Source organism: Hetaerina americana, unplaced genomic scaffold (assembly GCF_022747635.1).
Source record: "Hetaerina americana unplaced genomic scaffold, ioHetAmer1.1.p SCAF_4, whole genome shotgun sequence".
Classification (NCBI taxonomy): domain Eukaryota; kingdom Metazoa; phylum Arthropoda; class Insecta; order Odonata; family Calopterygidae; genus Hetaerina; species Hetaerina americana.
Window position 1 is genome coordinate 64,901,047 of NW_027286985.1, and position 22,638 is coordinate 64,923,684.

Consider the following 22,638-nt stretch of genomic DNA (forward strand, 5'->3'; position numbering starts at 1 on the left):
GAATTTCATGAAAGATATGTTTTCATAAACAATACATGGGTAGTTAGTCATAATGGTTTCACTGCCATTTAATCTATCAAGAAACAATCCGCGAGTTTTCAAGAATTGGGCAGTGCTCTATTTATTGCAGAGTTCACAGTTTATTTTCCTTCTTTTGCTGTGGCCACAATTATTGATAAGAGACATGTAAATCAGGCCAAGGCACTCATCGTGGAATTGAATTAAACTCAGTGTGTCATAATCCTCTATGGCTTTTAACCCTTCCCCCTTCAATTTTCACCATAGTTACTGGAACTTAAATGATGTTTTTTGTTAATGGATACGATTCCATAGCAGTGCATTGAAACTCACGCATTTGTTACTTGAAAAGTATCTTTAGTTCCCTTACTTCCACTATAAATTTTTGCTTAGTATCTGTTTTTTTTTCATTTTATAGCCTATAAAGCAAAATTTCTCTAGAATCTACTTTTCATGTCCTGCCCTATATGGCTGAATTTAACACTGGTTTGGATTAGAAGTAACTTTGATTAATATTGTTTCTGAGATTGAATTAAATTTGAAATCATTATTTCCTCAATGGCCCATTCAAGTCATGCAGAGTGTATGGTATAATCATCTTTGGCATTTGTAGCAAAGGAGAGGCCTATCTTATAGAAATGGTGACAAGGTGCTCCTTTTGTCATTCATTTATTGATAACCTCATTTTTATCCATAGAATACCCATTTTTTCCACTCCCCATAAAGGTCGTAAGATTCTGCTTTTTTCTTTTTAAGTATTTAGTAGCTATGGCATTCATATTGCTGAAAATCTCACCAATTTTTTTTTGTTTTTGCAGTACCGCTTCTGCACGTTCTAGCAGTACATGCAAGACTTCTGGCTCGGTGGCCAACATGGCAGACCCTGACACGCATTACAGGGGTCTCCTGCACCTCGTTCTCCCCCACCCTTCCTTCACCTTCCCACCACCATCACAGGCCCCCTTCGTCTACTTTGGCCAACTCTCGGGGGGAGGAGGGGGCAACCCCGTCCCTGCCACTACGCATGCCCCTGCCCGAGGAAGGCCCCTCGTCCCTGCTGCCCACCCGTCCTCTCCCCCTGGAGGGATCTTTGGCACTTGCACCCCAGGAGCGTGAGGTTCCACTTTTGCTGCGGGATCCTACTGCCCTCCTAACACAGTTCATCCTCCTCCTCCCTCTGCAGCTTGAGCTTCGTAAGTATAAATCCCTGCCCATCTCTCACTTTGAAACTGGTTATGTCCATTCACCTTAATTATTTTATGCCATAGGATTATGACTGGTATGGTGAACAGGAGGAAGTTAATATAATTACTAAATTTGGACAAGGGCTGCATCATAATCTTGTTACAATTTGATTGCTTCAGAGGAAATATTCAACGTCAACTACAATAATGATTCATTGCCAACTGCATTATTTAGTCATAAGGTTGATTTGCTTGGCAAGGGTGAAGCTCAACTAATATGAAGCCTAATGGTATGTGAAATTCACATATCAGGGTAGGCTTGCCTTGTGTCGCCTATGGTTTTCCAGGAAGACGCAAAATATATCACGCAGCTTGGGTGAAGCTGAGGGTACCCAGAGGCATCCTTTGGAATCAAACCCAGGCCCTCCTATCAGTAGCCAAGCACTCTATCAACTTGATTACCATTCCCCAATGATTCATTTATAAAACAAAATTTTTATTTTTATGGCACATTATTTTTTGATTAAATTCAAAATAATTTCCAATTTCTGTGGTGTTATTTTGAATTTCTTTTGGAAAATTGCTCGAATATGTTTTCATATAATCATTTTGCAAAAGTTGATAGCAGTGCCCTGGTAAGTTTAATAAAAAGAAGTGAATCTGTGTCCAACTTGAATTTTCCATTGTTAACATCTTCAATTTATGCACTTATTTACTAAACAGTGCCTTTAAGTAGTGACTGACAAGATCATAGTTTCTAATATCATATTTGTCATTCAAACATAATGACGAACCATAGTTATGCTCTTAAAAAGTTCCTGTTTTTTTTTGTTTTTAGTGGTAATTGGAATTAAAAATTATACGCAATAAATCCAACTAAAATGCACTTCTAAAGAGAGAAGTCTATGTGTTTTACCGTGATACTGTTGTATAAGTAAAATTTTAGAAAAAATGTAATATTTTTATGCTCATTATTTTTTTGTGTAGTAACTTTTTGCTGATAGGAAGAATAGGTAACACTGATAATCATCGAACTGAATGGTCTGTGCTTATTATTTAATCAAGAGTTTAGTTTATAGAAATGTGGCAAATTTTAACTTGTATATAAATCACATTTGCCTTAGTACCCTAGAAGCCACAATGAGGACTTGTAAATAAGGGGTGAGAGCACACTTAGCTGTCCTTGGTTTTTTCCAAATTTATTTCATTACCTTAATTCATCTTTTTCTGGTATAGCAATAATTTTTGCAATAACTTTTATGTCAAGTATAAGCTTTTAGTGAAAATACAAAAGAGAACATTGGTAGTTCAACTAGGCATATTTTTTTCAATGTTTCTGTTTCATTTTTCTTCTTCTAGGGTATTTCTCCTGCATTGTGAAAGTCCTTTATAATCTGCTGTACTTCCAAGTGTTAGCTCAATTGAGTTGCAAGATGCCAGAACGTAGGCGAAGCCATTGGCGGGAGTCAGTGGATCGTGGATCTGGTTTGGATACGCTGGAAGAGGCCCTTAGCCTTGTGATCACCATGCTGGAAGAAGGACAGCTGTACACAGAGGAATATTCTGACTTTGGAACCCCAGAGGATGAAGGGGAGACAACAATTAGTTTAGACCATGCCTCAGATCCCAGCACTGTGGGGTAAGGTCATCTTTGTCCATTCGTGAATGTGTTTCCCAAAAAGGTTATGGTAGAATAGTGCATGAAGTCCTTCAGTTGTCAATGCTTGAGTTATAAATATCCTTCACTTGCATACGTAATTGTAAAATGCAAATAGCTATCTGTTAACAGTTACTGAGCAACTGGCACAGCATATTCAGCATTAGCAATTTACTGGTCTTATCATTATTATGTCCACCACTTTTTAACTCACTAGTATCCAAAGAAACTGTGGGGGAACTAGTATCCATTTTGTCCTATAATACTCCAGTGTTTTCATTTCAAAATCAATATGAACCTCCTGTTTACTCACTAAATTAAAGAATTTAAAGTGTTATCTAGGTGGATTCTGATTAAAACACTCCCAATAACCATTCGAATGGCAAAAATTCCTAAGTTTGAAATTTTTTATCTAGTAAAAACCTGATATAATCTCATTCTTACAAAGGAAAAGATAGTAAAAATAAAAAAACATTGTGGCTTCAATGTTGTAATTCATGTTGTTATGCTAGATTTCTAACTTTCGGGCATGGTAAGTAACCAGCAATGGGAGAGAGAATCAAGAATGTTTCAGAAACCATTACTATTGAATTCATTGGAATTGTAATATTATTTGAGTTGAAAGGATGGTATGGAAATGATGAAAGTGGGAAAAGTTGGCTTGGCTTTGCTGTCGTTTTCATTACTTCGTGGCATTGGTGAATCACAATGTAGCAAAGCCTCCAATTTGTATTTTTAAGAATACCAGTGAAATAATCTGTAAAACTGAAGTGAGGAGAGAAATCTATTTTTAAAGTGTATCTTGATATTTTACAAATTAAATATCTCATAGGGTGATGAGCTAATAAGATTATACATACCAGCAATTTTTTTACTGGAGCAAAGTCAGTAAAAGAATAAAAATGTCCTTAGAAAAGAAAATTTTTAGTACAACATACCACATGAAATTAGTGATCTAAATGTTTTCAATTCAGGAAAAAATAGCATCCATTTGTTCATTGTGAAATGCCTTTCACCACCAGCAAGGCATACTAATTTTAGGGCGCCCACCTAAGTCTTCCTCTTGCTGCTAATCATTAGTTGGGTCATATAGAGCTAATGCCGCAATTTTACCGCAGCCAAACAGTTCAGTTGTAGTGAGGTGTGTACGTATGACTGCCAAGAAACTCATTCTATCACAAAGCAAACAACTAAAAGGCTGTTGTATTTTTGTCACACTACCTTGAGAATGAGTGAAAAGAGAATAATGTGGTCAGCCATCTTTCAGTTCTAGACTCATGAGAGGAAAAATTCGCCCACTAAAATCTAAGCTACAGCAGTTTCCAGAAGAGCTTTTCATGTACAGTAGATAAAAGCTCTCATTACTAAGGAGATTATGAAATCATTTCCACAGTAAGTGAAAATTGAAGTTTTACTTTGGTGAGAAATAAATACAAATTCTATTTTCATGCCTTGTAGAATTTTGATGTCTAGTCATCTGCTATATGGGCAATCTACACCTTTCAACAGGCCTCTTGGCAGCTTTTTTAAGATTAGTCCTTATTTGCAGCTCTGCGTGTAACACATGCACTGTTGCACATCCACCCCATGGGTCTAATTTAAACAATATTTACTTTAGCATTTTTAATAGTATTGAATCTGGAGTGAAAAGTGAGCCGACCATGAGGAAACCGACAACCAGTGTGCCCGGAACAAGACCTCGTCCACGACCAGCTCGGGCATCTTCCTCCAGTGCTTCTCCCGATTCGCAGCAGGATGAATGCAGCAGTTATTCAGGTCATGGCAGCTCAGGGGATGGTTGGGGTCGACATGAGACTGAGATGGAGGTTCAGAGGCGGTGTTTGCCTTTCCTTAGGGTGGCAGCTCTCTTGAGGCATCATCTGTATGGAGAATCTTTGCCAGAGGTAGGAAAACTTACAATCCAATAGCATGGAATATTATAATCACAGATTTGACCTCACGTGGAATGCCAACACTTCTAGAAATAAAGGTCTCATGTTAAACCTTAACCAAATAGATGCAAGATAAAAGTCTTCAGAGTGGGTGGTATCTGATTTCTGTCTTTAGTGTGTTTTATTGACCTTTGATGAAATCAGTATTTTGAAAGATGAATTACTGAAGTTCTTATGCTGCTGCCCTAATTGAAGTAAGCATTAACTCCGCTGCTGCCATTGTAAGGGAAGATCAAAGAATAATGTTAAAGCACTATCAGAAATATTGAAAATTCCATTTGATATTGCTCAGGTATTGGTAGCAGAAAAATTACACATGATGCGTTTGTGCGCAATGGGTTCCAAGGCTGCCTGTATCCGGATGACAGGATTTTCACGTACAGATTTGTTCACAGTTGAAGGTGATTATACAGAAAGAGGGCGAGTGTCATTTCAAGGCTATCACTATAGGCAAAAGTTGGCTACATCACTTTGACCCTTGGAGCAAACAGCACAGCTCTCTCCAGAAATCTCGGGCATTACCATCAATAAAAAAGCCAAAGCAGTGGCTTCTGCTGGGAATTTTATATTTCATTTTTCAATATTCAGGGAATGGTGTGTCAACATACCATTCCAGTGCACTCGCCTGTAAATGGTAGTGAACTGAAAATTTTCCATGGCCATACCGATTGTAAAAGGCTGTATTTCAAAGCTAGAGGTTAGATGCTGCACCATAATAATGTATGGCATGGAGCAAATACTACCTTGATCAAAAAGTTCCCGGAATAACCACCGTGTGGCGCTCCCATCGTTCCGATTTGAGTTCTGTTTTTTTTGTTAAATTGGTACATCTGTTGTTGATATTCCCTTTAAATCTTAGTGTCATAACTTGACATTTGCAAAAGTTACGTAGCCAAGAGTACATCTATCTCTGTGTGTGTTGGCGATTTTTTACAATTGCAGAAATGGATTTAAATTTGCAACAACGAACTTGTATTAAATTTTGCGTAAAAAACGGATTTAGTGGCGCACGGACGTTGGAAATGTTGGAAAAGTGTTTCGGCAACGATTCTCTAAAAAAAACGGTCGTTTACCAGTGGCACGAGCGGTTCAGGAGTGGTCGTGAGTCAATCGAAGATGATGAACGCAGTGGCAGACCATCGACATCGAAAGTCGGTGAAAAAATTGATAAAGTAAAAGAAATGTTGGTCAATAACCGCAAATTAACCATCAGAGAAATAGCGGAGGACTTGAACATTGCCTATGGATCCGCCCAAGACATTGTGGTTAATGATTTGGGTTTCCGTCGTGTAGCAGAGCCAAAAGACCTCAATTTCATGCAAAAAAGAGACCGTGTTGACGTCGCAAAAGACATGATTTGCGAGGCTGAATCCGATCCCACATTCATCAAAAGGATCATTACTGGAGACGAGACGCGGGTTTATGAGTACGACACGCAATCCAGACATCAGGCAAGTGAATGGCGTTCACCAAATGAGCCAAGACCAAAAAAACCACGTCGTTTTCAGTCGAAAAAGAAGGCAATGCTGACGGTTTTCATGGATTACAACGGTGTAGTGCATCATGAATTTTTGCCAGAAGGCCAGACAGTAAACAAAGAGTATTATTTGGGCGTTATGAGACGTTTGCGTGAAGCAATTCGCCGAAAGAGACCAGAAATGTGGGCAGAAAACTCGTGGATTTTGCACCAATGATAACGCACCGTCGCACAGTGCTATCATTATTCGTAATTTTTTGACGAAAAATGCAACAAATACCATCCAACAGCCACCGAATTCACCTGATTTGGCTCCCTGTGACTTCTTTCTGTTCAATCGAGTTAAAAAACCATTACGGGGAACGCGTTTTAGCAGCCGAGAGGAAGTAATGGAAAAATCGCAGGAAGCACTGATGGACATACCGAAAACCGACCGTAACTTTTGCAAATGTCAAGTTATGACACTAAGATTTAAAGGGAATATCAACAACAGATGTACCAATTTAACAAAAAAAACAGAACTCAAATCGGAACGATGGGAGCGCCACACGGTGGTTATTCCGGGAACTTTTTGATCAAGGTAGTATATTATTGCTGAATATCTCACAAATATCAGTGCAAAGTGTGTTCCGTACACTTCCCTTTTGTTCAAGCATAGCCCCATGGGATTTTTTTCTTGTACTTGTACTACTAGTCCAACAAATATTTACTAATGGTAGTGTATTAAATGTTTGAACATTTGACTTTGTGAGTTAAATATGATCACTCTTAATTGGAAAGCCACAATAACAAAAATGTCAATCCCATGACAATTGTAGAATCAGAGTTAAAAATATTGACCAAATCATTAGAATATGGGAATGTTTTGGCAAGGTGAATTGTTATATGTATTAGTATGTATTCCCTCAATGTTGTAAACACCTAGTCTTATCCTATCAGAATGGAGTATTTTAAAAGATAGAAATGTATGTAATCTAACCTGGTGTTTTAAAACCCTCCTTGTTCATACAAGTATTATCAGCCAATCATGTGTATATTTGTTTATCTTGTGAATTTTTGGCATTTACCTCCCCTCGAACTCTAACCCTGTTGTTAACACAATTAAACTTGCCTGATTCCCAACTTATCTTAGAAGAATTTTTGTTGCTAAAAATAATCAGAATGCCTTTGGGTTTTATACATGTTATATGACAGTTTTGTTCTTTGACCAAAAACCAGTAACATATTTTATGTTTACCTAAAAAGTTTTTTCGGCAATGGCCAGAAACTAAACACATTGAATTACCAATATAGTATGGCCATTTCTATAAATATGAGATCAATATTCCAAAGAAACTGCAGGAGATGCTGCAACAGTAACTTTTAATGGAGTCATCCGCTAATGTGCATTTCAATGCAACAATTTCAGAGTGTAAAAATCATTCGCCTTGTCTGGGATCCCAGTCAAGGTTAATGATTTTTACACTCTGAAATTGTTGCATGAGATCAATAACTCGCTTTTAGAATGAATATTTTAGTATTGATCTTGGGGAAATAATTGATCACTTTTGAGCAGTGCGTTTTTTCTTTTCCTATGAAAAGCCATCCTCCTCCTCCATCAACTGGCAATGATCCTAGTACCCAAAATAATCTTATTTTCTTCCTGTCAGGATACTTCAGAAGGTAATTGCCATGAAACTGGATAGTATACACTTGATGAAGGTGTTTTTCAAAGTCATATAACTAAATGTTAACCTCTGTAATGGCTGGGTGATTAATTTTCTGTGTGAAACCACTTAACAAATGCATTTTTATGTTTTCTTCTCTTTCTATGATCATCATGAGTTATTTTGCATTAAAGATCAATTTACCAATCAGCCTTTTCCAGGTGCATGTGACTCGCAATTTAACTTTTTAAGGTCCAGGTTTATAATGTATTGTCAGATCCAATGGTTAGTTAATGTGAATTATCTATTATTTCATTTTTTAATTATTTTAAACAAATGTTTCTGTACAGCACGTCAGACTTTAAAAAATGTATGTAGAACACCTAAAAGGAAGAGATCAAAAGCTGGTGTTTTTTCAGAAGCCAAACTGTAGCTGTCAAGAATGCAATAAAATTTAATATTAAAATCTGAGAAGCAAATAGCAGAACTGCACACAGTTCAAATGACTGCTCACCGCCAAATCTCAAATACTGGGAAAAACGAATAAAATATAACTAACAAAAAACAATCACTCAATATTACATAATACTTAATACCATCATAAATCCAGACCGAAAAATCTAGTAGAAAGCCAAGCATATTCACAATATGTAAGTTTTACATAGCCTCTCTAATATCAAGTGCCAACATTTTCTGTGCAGGCGACATTTGAAGTTTTTGTTTGACAGAGCCTCATAATTCAGCAAAATAAGCAATTTAAAGTATGATCCCTTGCACTCCGTGAGTTCTTCAGGATAATTGATTTGTCAAATAAATTCATCATTATTTGTAATTCTTAAGTAACAAACTATGAAATCACAGATTTCACCTATTAGACTAATGTTTTATGGCAATTTGACAATTCACTTGTTGGTAGTTCACTATTGTTCACGCCAAGTAATCTACTTGTCAAATTTATCTAAGTCATAGTTCCAGAAACATAGTAGTACATACATGGAGATTGAATTTTTACGTGAGTACAATCAAGGCAACCCACGACTTTAGAAAAGCGTGAAATAGCATTAAATTTTCTATAGCTTTCCTTATTTCAAGGTCTGTTTGTGGCATTTTCATATAATGTGTACTGGTTCTACTTAACAATCACAAATAATCTAAAAACGTGTTAGTTTGGATTTCATTAATATCCACAACCATTTGTGACAACGAGTGGTTTTCTTCCATCTTAAACTTACTAAAAATTCTGCATTGTTCTAAATTTGGATATGAAAAAAAGTTACATGATTCTTTGCCTGTAGACGATATCGTCTACACCCATATCCTCTCGTTGAAAATGATGTGATGCACTGACACCAGTCAGAATACAATATTATTTGTGGGAAGTTGAAAATGTTGTCATTATTTTTTCACCATAATATACTTAAATTTCTATTAGTTAAGTCTGAACTTATCTTAATATATTGCAAAATTTTAGTGAATCATTTTTAATGTTTTTCATGCTTGCTTTTTGCTGCTGCTACAATAGAGTTTTGGGTATTTTGTGAATTCTCTTGATGTAATCAAGTATGTAGGATATTTTTTCCAGATTTTTCCCATTTATTTTGGACAACTAATTTTGTATTTTACTTTCCCATGAAGCTATTCCATTTTAAACTTTCCTAATTTGGAATTTTCGTAACAAAAAGCATTTTCTTTCTTCTGGGGCATTTTGACTTATCTAAGTCCAACTCTGTCTGGGTGTGAACCCATAAAAATTGTCCCTTCTTATACCTTAGTGTGATGGATTTTTTTTGTCTTCCTTTCATAATGCTCTTGAGAAATAAGTATCATAGCATTGCCAATGGTTTATGTTCTATTCTAATAGGCACGAGGAGAGCAGCAGCAAAGTGAGTTTGTTCGCCTAGTGTACTTCCTGGAGCTTGTAACTGAAGGGATGGAATGGACACGCTTCAATGCTGCAGTGGCCCTCAACTGGCCAAGCAGTGAAGATAGTGATCATACCAGATTGCCAATGGGCTATCCTGAGACTGTTGTCCGAACATGGTGCTCTGAACTGTCGTCTTTCTCTGGGCGAGGGCGCGTTACTGCAGCCTGTAGTCTTTTGGAGCAACATATCAGGTGGCAGCAGCCAAGGTTACTTAGGTTGCCACATCTTTACGACAAGATCTTCCAGGTGAGTATTTTGACACCTGTGTTCATGCCATCAATGTGGAAGTGGAATGATGCAAAAATAAAACCGCATTTATTTTTTCTGTCATCCAAATAATGTGAACTCTCAATTATCTGTGTGCATATAACTGTTTTGTGGATTATGGATATTGTTCTCTCTTTTCAGGCCCTCAATAATTTAAATAAAATTACAATCTTAAACATAATTCAATGCTTTGAAACTTATGTATGCTTTGAAAAAATACATTCTTGAAGTACCTTGGCTTTCTTAAGTCTTTTTGATGCAAAATCAAAAGTCGTCAATGGTATTTAATATTTTAATTTAAACATTTTTATAATGTTTTTACTTTTCTGTTATAATTTCTCTTACATTCTTTAGCCCTGAGAATTTCGTATTCTCCTTTTTGGCGAGCAAATATACTACCTTGATCAAAAAGTTCCCGGAATAACCACCGTGTGGCGCTCCCATCGTTCCGATTTGAGTTCTGTTTTTTTTGTTAAATTGGTACATCTGTTGTTGATATTCCCTTTAAATCTTAGTGTCATAACTTGACATTTGCAAAAGTTACGTAGCCAAGAGTACATCTATCTCTGTGTGTGTTGGCGATTTTTTACAATTGCAGAAATGGATTTAAATTTGCAACAACGAACTTGTATTAAATTTTGCGTAAAAAACGGATTTAGTGGCGCACGGACGTTGGAAATGTTGGAAAAGTGTTTCGGCAACGATTCTCTAAAAAAAACGGTCGTTTACCAGTGGCACGAGCGGTTCAGGAGTGGTCGTGAGTCAATCGAAGATGATGAACGCAGTGGCAGACCATCGACATCGAAAGTCGGTGAAAAAATTGATAAAGTAAAAGAAATGTTGGTCAATAACCGCAAATTAACCATCAGAGAAATAGCGGAGGACTTGAACATTGCCTATGGATCCGCCCAAGACATTGTGGTTAATGATTTGGGTTTCCGTCGTGTAGCAGAGCCAAAAGACCTCAATTTCATGCAAAAAAGAGACCGTGTTGACGTCGCAAAAGACATGATTTGCGAGGCTGAATCCGATCCCACATTCATCAAAAGGATCATTACTGGAGACGAGACGTGGGTTTATGAGTACGACACGCAATCCAGACATCAGGCAAGTGAATGGCGTTCACCAAATGAGCCGAGACCAAAAAAACCACGTCGTTTTCAGTCAAAAAAGAAGGCAATGCTGACGGTTTTCATGGATTACAACGGTGTAGTGCATCATGAATTTTTGCCAGAAGGCCAGACAGTAAACAAAGAGTATTATTTGGGCGTTATGAGACGTTTGCGTGAAACAATTCGCCGAAAGAGACCAGAAATGTGGGCAGAAAACTCGTGGACCACGTGCACCATGATAACGCACCGTCGCACAGTGCTATCATTATTCGTAATTTTTTGACGAAAAATGCAACAAATACCATCCAACAGCCACCGAATTCACCTGATTTGGCTCCCTGTGACTTCTTTCTGTTCAATCGAGTTAAAAAACCATTACGGGGAACGCGTTTTAGCAGCCGAGAGGAAGTAATGGAAAAATCGCAGGAAGCACTGATGGACATACCGAAAACCGAATATAAAAAATGTTTCGAGGATTGGATCAAGCGCTGGCATAAGTGTGTTGCAGTCGATGGGGATTACTTTGAAGGGGACAATATAGATTTAGATGAATAAACTTGTATTTTTAATTTTCTGAATAAATTCCGGGAACTTTTTGATCAAGGTAGTATACCTTTACCATGCAACAAATAAGTGATTAACTATATATGCTGCGTTATTTTAATGGGTATCGTATGATGAATATGATTCTTTATCTGCAATATTTTTACTCCTACTTCCCATTATTCCCAACTTTTACTCCTATCCCATTATTTGCCAATTCTTTATTTTTTCCTGGCTACATGATTGGTTTAACTTTCTAAAAATATTTTCTGCTATTCACTTGCGATAGGTAATTTTTCTTGTAAGGCTACAATTCTCCTTTTATAAAAATTGCGGAAAAGTGGAATAAATTGTACTTCCCATTGCTAAAAAATGTGAATAAATCACAAGGAATGAAAAAAAGAGAGTACATTTGTTTTTTAATTGCAGTTACTTGTTTTTTTTAACTTTATTCAATTCATGCTAATTGAATCAATTTATTTCACAACCCAATCTTCCTCATATTTCTATGGTCTGCATTTTCCAAGTAATCATATTTCATCATGCGTCTGGTATCTGTTAGCATGAATAATTGAGGGTTGACTGTAGTTTTTAATTCAAAGCCCTTCTAAGTCATTGGAAATTATAGTTTTTTTTTAATTTGTCATTTGGAATTTGCATTTGATATTGAAAAGCAATTGCGGGCAAATTTCAAATCTAAATCTAATACCTTTAGCAGCAAGCTTATCATTTCAAAATCATTCACCCAAAATATTGAGTCCAGATTTTTCTTGTGATACATTTTTCCCATGCCCATGACAAGCATATAAGCAAACTAAACATCATAGGAATTAGCTGGTGAATGATTATAAAATTGCTATTGATAATAACAAGAACATGATACTAGCAATGAGTAATTTTGTGGGTTTTGTGAGCTCTCATTATATCAAGATTCAACTTTATTTACTTGGTGACAATTTAATTTTCTATTGCAACTACACCTAAATATCAACTCCTCAGAATAAACCCCATTATGTATTTTAAAATTAAGTTTGGGAATTTCTAAGTAACTTAAATATACTCCTAATGTTAGTGTTAATCCTAAACGTGAATGTACCCTTTAGAGGAAATTTTGCTTTTTTTTTCAATTCATCATAACAGAAAATGCCAGTGCTTCTACTTTAAATAGCTCCAGGACTTGAATATGATGTATTTTATTATTTCTTTGCCTCCTCTGTAGTATTACCATCGGAAGCAATGTGGCCAGTGTCATACGGTGCCCAGGGAAGCAAGCATATGCCTCTTGTGTGGAACTCTCCTGTGCCTGAAAGAAATTTGCTGCAAGGAGCAGAATGTCTGTGAAGCAGTACGGGTACGTCAGTAAATATTAAACTATCACAAAACTTGCTTCTTAAAAATAAATTATAGATTACGTGTAACATAATCAATAGGTTAGATAAATAGAAGGTGCTCTGTTTTTAAATTACCAATGCATGTTTACGTTATGAATAAATTAATTGGCATTCATTCTTCTTTTTTGGTCTATTCCTCTAAAATAAGGCTAGAGATCTTTAGTTTTTAAATCTTTCCTTTAAATCCTCATCACTTAATTGTTTAATTTTTTCATAAAATAAACCTTTCTTATTTCAGTCCCTCTTAATTCAAAATATTATGTATTTTGTAGCCAAGAACAGTTTTCTGTCAAAACTTGGTTATCTAAATGTCAATACCTCAGGCTTTTGATGTAAGGAGCAAAAATCTTACCCATGAAATATTTAATTGTCCCACTCGACAGAGTCATACTCACTGAAAGTGCTCTCCACAAAGCACCTCAAATTGGGATCAGGATACTACCAAAAAATATTTGTTGTCTCCTGGATTTGAACTTGGTTTGATTCGTCGATCACTGAAAGCCATACAGGATGGATACAGGACATATTATGGATTTCGTCAATTATTTCTGAGGAAGTCACTTTCATTTGAAACCCCAAATGATGTTTACCATTTGTAGATGTATGGGCCTGTTTAAACTCATCCAATTTTAAACTGTCGCAAGCACAGGAGCAGATGTGCCATGAACTTCATTCAATGTGGCTTTCATCTCTTTGTGTGTTAAGCCTTTTAAATAGAAGTGTTTAAACACTGCATAAAACTTTTTTTTTCTTTTTTCTAAATAAACAAAAGTTCATTCCTTAAGTTGACTCTGAAAATGAAACCATGCGCTAGATATAACTGATACTGTAACAGCAGTCTAGGGAGAGATGAGGCTTACCAAAAGAAAGCCTTTTCCAATGTTAGAAGCGCCATCTCTTGGATTTTCTATTGATAGCCCACATATGAAAGGTCTGAGGCTTTGTAAATGTTGCACTGTTCAATTAGTTGAAGAATTGAATATTTTAATTTTTATCTTAATTTATTTTATAATTCAGTTCTGTATAATTGTCCATATTAGAGCAATATAGGTAAGTTTCAATTCATTTTGAGTGTGTTAGTCTTTTCTTTTTATTATCCATTTAATGTCAGTCCTGCACAGAAACAAATTTTAATCATTATTTCCATTCCTAGAGCCAAATAAAATTTGTCAAGTAGGACGATAAACAAAATATAGCTAGATGAAGAATCTTTACAAATCTATAGCACCCTGCTGCTTCCCTGAAATCATTTGCCATTTCACCAGCTTTTCACTTTGAATATAATATATCCTTGATGACCATCTCATATGTTTTGATGCTTTTGAATTTCATGCAAGGGTATTTGTAACTTGATGTGATTTAGTGTAGTTTTTGTCATTATAGTAGAAATCAAGAGAAAGTAAAGTGAAAACTCATTGTTTGTGAAAAATGTTTTCTTATTTGAATAAGGTGTGCATATGTTGGCTTCTGTGGTTCATTTTTGCATTTAAAATCTTAGTATTTACTGAAAGAATTTGTTGTCCTATTTTGAGATTATGATTGCAAAATCGAACCTTTACTAATGATATTCTCTAATTTCTTTGAGTAGTTGTCAGGTATTGTATTATATGTAGAGATTATGCATAGGTAAGTCCGTATGACAGACATTTGTTTTTTGAGCCATTTTATTTGTAATAAATATGCTGATAGCAGGCCTTCATAAGAAGTGGGAATTTGATTATTTTTGTTCTCTGCTTTTCAGCACTCAATTGACTGTGGAGCAGGCACTGCTATGTATTTGGTGGTGACATCTTCTTGCATTATAGTGATTCGAGGCAAGCGTGCATGCCTCTGGGGATCAGTATACCTCGACAGTTTTGGTGAAGAGGATCGAGAGTTAAAGTAAGTTACTGCTGCCTAAAATCATTTTTACTCTTAAGATTTGGTGAATTTTATTATAAGAAGAATGAAAATAGTTAACGTTTGTGATTGTAACATTGTGGCAGTTTAATTTCTATGAATTGTCACTGTAAAAAAGAAATTGAAAAAATGGATAGTTATGTTAGAAAATAAAGTTGTCTTGTATTTAATAAGATATAACAAATTTAATAATCGGTGATAAATATTTGAATAAATTTCTGGAGGATGTATTCTTCAACCAGAAATGAAAATGTATATGCACGTTGCCATCAACCAATACTCATCCTCTGGTATGTTAGCCCCAGAATATGTGATTTCAAGCGTTGAAGTCTTAAATAGTTAAAAGCTTGTTTCTCCTTGAGAAATTTTTATTATTGTTCTAGTACTACCAACCGTGCTAATATAGTGACAATCTGTGATCTGGATGCCATCTTCTTTTCATGGGAGGGAAATCGTATTTCAGCCATAGTGAGCTGTTAACATATGGTGAAATTTAGAACTAGTTTCGTATAAGTCTACTTAATTGATTGAAGGAAAACTCAATAAATTCATATGGGAATATACCGTTAAATTTCACATGGTACTTTGGTAAAAATATTTTTTGGAATTATAAGTGTTTTGTAAATTTTAAGTTTTATAAAGTGCCTCTATGTCTGAAAAAAACATTTAATCAAGTTCTTATTTGCCCTGTTTAATGCATGCATGCATGCATGCATGCATGGTTATTAGTTTAGACCTAGAGGAGAAATCACATATTTAAATAATAAAATAAGATGGAGGAGAGTATGTGATGAGAAAAGGGTGGTAATGGTGAAGGTAATACAGAGGATGTGAATGGCTTCTCTTTCTCATCAGTTATCTGTGGATTTTTTTGTCCCTCTCCAACTACATCTCACTAAAGAGAGGTCAGTCTGAAAATGATATCTGTTTTCATAAATTAATGTAGTAATGTGCATTATTTATCAGTCTATTTAATCGCCCATAACTTTTGGTGATATTTTTGTCAAATCACATTTTAGTATATAATATCTTATTCCATTAATTTTTCAAAATACTCTTGCATAATTGAACAGAATGGTGAGATTTATGTAACTGGAGAGGAATTTTGTTAGGCAACGCTAAACTTCCCTGTCCATTGCATTTCCCCGTTTTCTGCAGGTATATTTTGAAACTTCTCAGCATTAGAGTAGTTGTTAGGTGTATTAATATCGGGTAATGTTGGCTGTAGGTTTACATCCTCACCTGCTAACCCATAGGTCCTGGGTCTCATTTCCACCTAGGTGGGTTTTGGTTTGCCTAAGGCTTGAGTTTTTGTAATAGTCTTTAATGTTTTAGAAGGGACTATCTAGTCTCAACCTCACCCCAATAAAAGTCATTAAATTCATAAAAAGCTTCAATAAAATAAATAACTTAAGCAGAAATTATTAATTGATAATAGCATTCATGTGCTGGGACTTCATATGAAACATAAGATATTGATTATTATAGTTAACTAGAGAAATATCAAGGAAGGCTATTCCCTCCAATTGTTAATTTTGCTTGATTGATCAATAGACAATAGTAGATTTTTGTGTCACCTGATAGGCAATGAAGTATGTGGAATAGAATTTGTAAAAGTAACTTATACTCCTAGTCATTTTCAAGTAAAAATAATCGCAATATACACATCACTGGTTTTCACTGATTCACCAGGCCTAAAAATCTATGAGTTAACATGTTTGTGGGACATTCATTGCCATTACTTTGAAGATCAATGACAGAAGGGCATTTTCTTATAAGTTTTGATCAGGTTCAGTTAACCTTCATCAAAGAATCGAGACATTTTGGATCATCCTTGATCTAGTGGCCATGCTGAATTCAGTCTCTGTTGTTATCTCATTTCCTTGTTACCCTTGCTGCTCCCTATGAATCATGGTGATATTACAGTTATAATTGTTTCATTCAACAAATTTGACTCGGGACTCTAAAGTCTATGTTTAAATCTGTATTATCTTCATCATCTGTTTGACTCAAGGTGTGATGTCCTCTGGTAAATGTCTACTTGCAGGAGGGGAAAGCCCCTGTATCTGAGTCCAGGACGCTATCAGCTATTGGAACAGCAGTGGCTGGCCCACCGCTTTGACCACACCAACAAGAAGTGGGTATGGCATCGTGATGCCCTGTGATTTGTGTTTTTGGCTGAATACTGGCTGTGCTGCTGGAAGTGTGCAACTAATTTGCATTGTGAAACAGATGGAACTGTGGAAGATCTACAGTTGATGGAAACATTACTGATACAAGCTCATAGGAATGTATAATTTCTTGTTTTTTCTCAAGTGTGTCATGCTCAGATATTTATCTGTATCTTCTCACCTCATTTACTCTTACCAGTAACTGTTCCTCATTGCCATTTGTTTAAATTGTGTGCTCGAGAATTGTTTATTTGTTGTTTTCTTGTTGTAAATCCAATTCAAACCAAAATAACAAATCCTGATTATATGAAAACAGGAGCAATTTCTTGTTTGGTGTAGTTTTGACAGTTCCTTTTATTGAGATTGAAGTGTTGACTTATAGATTCCAAACCAAGAAAAATGGACACCAATTGGATAATATGTTGCTGTAAAAAGAAAGCTGTGCTTCAGTCTCTGCCTACACATTTAATGCCTTTCTTGATTTTACAAAATCTGCCACTTTTATGAATCATATTGAGGAAATGTTGTTAAACGCACATGTCATATAATTGGAAAAGCTTGAAGGCTGATATAAGTATGTTGTTTGGGAATTTTGGATTTGTTAATGTTGGTGTGTGTGAGTGTGTGTGTGTGTATCTGTGAGCTTCTTAGTTATCTGGAGACTTTTGAGTTATGCATTGGGTGACAGATCTGCTAAGCAAGGTGTAATACATCATCCACAAATTTCACTTTGCATGTGAAAATATTGTGGTATAATATTTTATGTATTTTTGAAAGGATCAAATCAAGCCACCAAAATGAAATCATGAAGGTAGGTGAGAGGTTTTCTATAAAATTTGGCATCAAAAATGCTCCCCTTTTATAAACATTGGCATATTTGTCTTAAGTAAACGTATTATTTCAATTTTTAAAAGATTCTCCAGCTTATATAGAATGAACAGCAAGCAGTTTATTCTGCTTATGAAGATTTAATATATATTGCTGTCTTAGTGGGCTGCTCATTTCTCTCTAACCGGCATTCAAAAATAACAAGGACGTTAATATTTAATTTAAAGGCACTGTGATATGCACACTACTGAAAGTCTTTGAACTGTTCATCTCCTACATAAGGTAAAAAAGTGCAAGCAGTGGATTTATCACTAATTCTATTTTGAATGGTGGTGATAGACATATATGACAACGGTAATCATGGTATTGATGTTTTAATTTTGTAATGTGATTTTGAATTTATCTTTGCCAAAGTTCATTCTTCAATGGTGTAAACTTGATTCTTATGTAGTGCAACTAATGTTTAAAGTCCTGTGATTTAAAAGCAAGTGTCTGTTTCATCAAAGGACAAGGATACTGTTCCAGCTTAATCAGATACAGATTTATTGCATGCCATGAGAAATACTTGGTACTGTTGCCACTGTCCTTCACCTCCCAGCTGTTAAGCCCTGTAATTATGTAAGTCTATCTACATTATGTACAGATAAAGTTGTATGGAAAGTTGTACATTCACATTAAAGGAACTAATGGAATATGCTCCTTGCCATTGATTTTATTGAACTTAATTTTAGGATTAAATGTTTTTTTTTTATCATTACCAAGCACCTGAATGTAGCCAGTAATGTTATAAGAAGTTGACTTAAGCCTATTTTAATGTTCATAGTTCTATCATATCATGTAAATTCACTTAATTCAGCCCCCCACTGTAGCACACAGTTAAACCTTGTTATTTTGAATATGAGTTATCATTTAATTTGAAACCAAGAACAGTCTTTGAATCTGGGTATAAGTTGTGCAATTTAAGTATGGATGCATATAAATTGACCTAAAATGAGATTTTAAGTCATGATCTAGTGCCATACCTTATGCAAATATTGCTTATTTTGAAATTTTACCTCAACACTGTGCTTTCATATGCCTGTGTATATTGCAAATTTTTGTGTACACACAAATAGTTTCCTAGAATTCAGTTATCATAACAACTCCATTGCCCTCAAAATATATATTATCTATTTGCCAAGCCGACAGCTGTGATGAAGTGATGTTGCATGTGATTAAACAAAGCAGGGTCTAAAGGCTAAATTAGTAGACCTATCACAAGACTTAAACATGCTTTTGGTTCATCATGCCTTCAATATTCTAGCTGAATGCATGGCCCACTCTCAAGGAGACTGGATGTCAGGCCAATGTTTTGCCACTGTACGTCATGTTTTACATCTTCTCATCCAAGTGCAACCATTTTGTTTCCTCCTTACATTTAGCAGTCAAACAGTAGATTAGCTAGCTAAAAGATAAGGTTAAATTGCTGTCAATGTTGGGCTCTTGAAGGGGGAAGTGTAAGTAGACTTGGTAGTGTCCTGAACCAGGAGGTAGAGGTTTTAATCAACCACAGAGCAGGAATATACAGTTCCTCCATTTGTGTTGAAGCACTGTTGAGATCACTACCGAAATTTTTCCCAAGTGTATACAGAGAACAAAATTGTAAATGGTTGTTTTTTTTAGAGTTCCCTCATATGTAGGAATGGAATGGGCGAGAAGAAGATAAGGGCAATGACTTTTGTCTGAAGCTTGATACCCACTAATTTCTCATGACTGACAAAAGCAAATCCACTTGCCAAAGAAGGGAAAAGAATAACATCTTTTTCTACTCCAGAAAGCCAAATTGCTATCATAATTTATTGAGCCCTTACAAGGGTATTTCTAGGGTTTTCTAGAGTGCTCCTACAGCCTAAAACCATGCTTTTACTTTGCTCTGGACTCATTTCTCCAAAATCCTTATCACTTGAAAAGAAACTCATACTTCAGGTGGAACTTCAGCTGAACACTTTTTGGTGAAATACAGGTGCCGTAGGTTTGACTAAAGAATGCACTCTAGCTAGCTGAAAAAAAGGGAATTTGGTTGATGCCATGGCTAATGAAATTGCTTTCCACTGCGAGGGCCTGGGTTTGAATCCTAGTTGTAGGAAGATTTTTCAATGGTATCTGAATTTGGCAATAGTGCTATGTAGCGATCACTTCAAGTGGATTATACCATTCATCAGAGGTGGCATTAAACTATGGATCCCTTGGTGTCTTTCATTAAAAGTAGACTAATTCCAACACTGAGTTTCTCTCCATCCTTCCCCCATTCCCTTAAAATTTTACCTTTTCAAATTACCCACGTATTGCTAATTGTGTAAATTACCTCTACCCTCGGTCACCTCCGATACATATAATACAAGATTCAATGCAAGCTAATCAGAAGTGGCTAGCTGACGCTAAGATCAGTGAAAAACTTTGCTTTTTAATAGATTAACTTACAATTCATTTAAAGGTAATTTAGATATGATGTTAACTAATTATTTTTGTTTACTGTTACTGGTGATAATAGTGGTGAATTTTGTTTTCAAATAGCATCATCATATTCCTGTACAATATGAAATCTTTTTACCATTTGCTACAGTTGTCCTTCATGGAAAATCACTGATATCATGTAATGCTGTTCTATTGTCGAAAGTGAAAGTAATAATATTGAATTGGACAAATATAAGAAGAATGTATAACATGGGTAAAACTAAAAAGGAAATACTTTGGGTCATAGTATAGTGTCTGGAGCTCATTTCACCAGAACCAGAGGTTTCTATTGGAGTATGATGATAAAAATGAATCTTGCTGCCACTCAAGGAGCAAGATGAGCCCTGTTTCAATGGAAGCAGGATGAGCACATAAAAAAGAAAAGTTGGTGCTGCACTTCCAGTGGTGGGAGAAAAAATTAAAAAAGATGTTTTAATATCTGTTCTAAAAATTGTGATGATTTCATGGGTTAAGTCAGTGGATGGAAAGGAACTATTCACCCGTTGAAGCCCTCCGTTAAGTACCATTTTGATATTCTTTTTGCTAAATGCATACGGCTGTAAGGGCTCTTTGTCCTTGATAAACATAAAAATTTGATTAAAAATATAAGGTCAATTATTTCAAAATTGAAACCTAATGGTCCCTTCTTCCATCTTACCCTTAAATTGGACATAATCCAAAATTCAGTGGACATATTAAACGGAGGCTTATTGAATAGTAGAGTGCTTAAATAAGCACTCAAATATTCCATTGCAAACTTAGAGAATATTTTTAGTTGATTTCAGTATTGAAATACCTTAATATTTTGCAGAATTACGAGGTTTTACTGCACACACTTAAAGATATGCATATAATTGATTATCCAATGGTGATGAATTGAATATAATTACTAAATACTGGTTCATGCTTTTTGAGATCTTCTAAGAATTGTTCACTGTTTTTTCTTTTGACCATGTATTATATTTATCAGAAATTCAGTGGATACCTAATTTTATTATTAAAGCTTTTCTTCAGGTTAATCAATTACCTACTTCATGAAGTCTCTGGGAGGGAAATGTCTTTTTTCCTAAATTATACAATGATTATGCTGCACATGTCATTCAATACCCCTCACAACTTTCATGAAAGCTCAAGAGAGATTAAGATGACCTCTGTTTTGCCGTATGAAATTACTATTGAGTACTGTTTAATGTGCATTGATTGAGTCCACTGGAAAGCAGTATTATAGGACTATTTCAGAAATTTGATGACAGCCTACTGAGAAATAGCAAGGTGAGCAGACTATATATTATTTTAATGGTGCAAATGTAAGGTAACCTTCTATTTATTATGTTTGAGATAACCAGGATTCCGATGTATGTGAATCCAAATTTAGGTTTTATCTTGATAAAACTTGGTGGGTCTAATTTTAAAAGGTATTCCCTGGAAAACAATGCACAAATGTCTATTACAATGTGTTTCACATATTAATGCGACTGACTAGGAAGGGGAAGAGTTAGTTTCCTAATTGATGAAATTTTGGGACTAATAAAATTTAAGATGGCCTAACTGACTGAGAACTCACTTGTACTCTGACCTCCATGTTGTCTACTTCATCTCACTAGCCATTTATTGCCTATTTTGTCAAAATTTTCTGATTTGAATCTCTTGCTGTGTGAATTTCATGGGAAACAACAATGCTATGTTGAGTGGAAGTCTGCCCCCTGAGCTATACATCACCTCCCCTTTGCACCGAGTACTCAGCTTAAAGACTTCTGGGATCTTTTGAAGGATCAGATGCTAAGATATTTGTGATACAGAGTGTGGCAACATAACTGCCTTTCTTGAAAGTGTTTTGCATTTGAAAAAAGGAAGTTATGTTGCTGCATCCCATACGAGGGTGGTCTGAAAAGTTTCCAGCCTCAAAAATTTCAGAAAAAATGTCTTGTACCTTTGTTAGGTTGGAAACTTTTCAGAACAGCCATGTATATGATATACATGCTTAGTTGCTTCCATTACAACTATTTAAATGAATGAGTGGTCAAGACCCAAAATCAAGATTTGTGAGTTTCCAAATTTCATTGTTATTTTTTTACT

The 22,638-nt window shown here is 35.5% G+C and overlaps 1 protein-coding gene across 2 annotated transcripts in view; it reads left to right on the forward strand.

Annotated features, from left to right (window-relative positions):
- Positions 1–18,761, forward strand: part of Ubr3 (Ubr3 ubiquitin ligase) — a 119,931-nt gene extending 101,170 nt beyond the window's left edge. For both annotated transcript variants that reach the window (XM_071590862.1, XM_071590863.1), the window contains 7 exons: positions 837–1,211; positions 2,562–2,841; positions 4,478–4,763; positions 9,796–10,104; positions 13,000–13,131; positions 14,913–15,052; positions 17,118–18,761. In XM_071590862.1, coding sequence (XP_071446963.1) covers positions 837–1,211; positions 2,562–2,841; positions 4,478–4,763; positions 9,796–10,104; positions 13,000–13,131; positions 14,913–15,052; positions 17,118–17,235 — 1,640 coding nt within the window. In that variant the 3' untranslated portion in view covers positions 17,236–18,761. The remainder of the gene's footprint in view (positions 1–836; positions 1,212–2,561; positions 2,842–4,477; positions 4,764–9,795; positions 10,105–12,999; positions 13,132–14,912; positions 15,053–17,117) is intronic.
- The last annotated feature ends 3,877 nt before the right edge of the window (positions 18,762–22,638 follow it).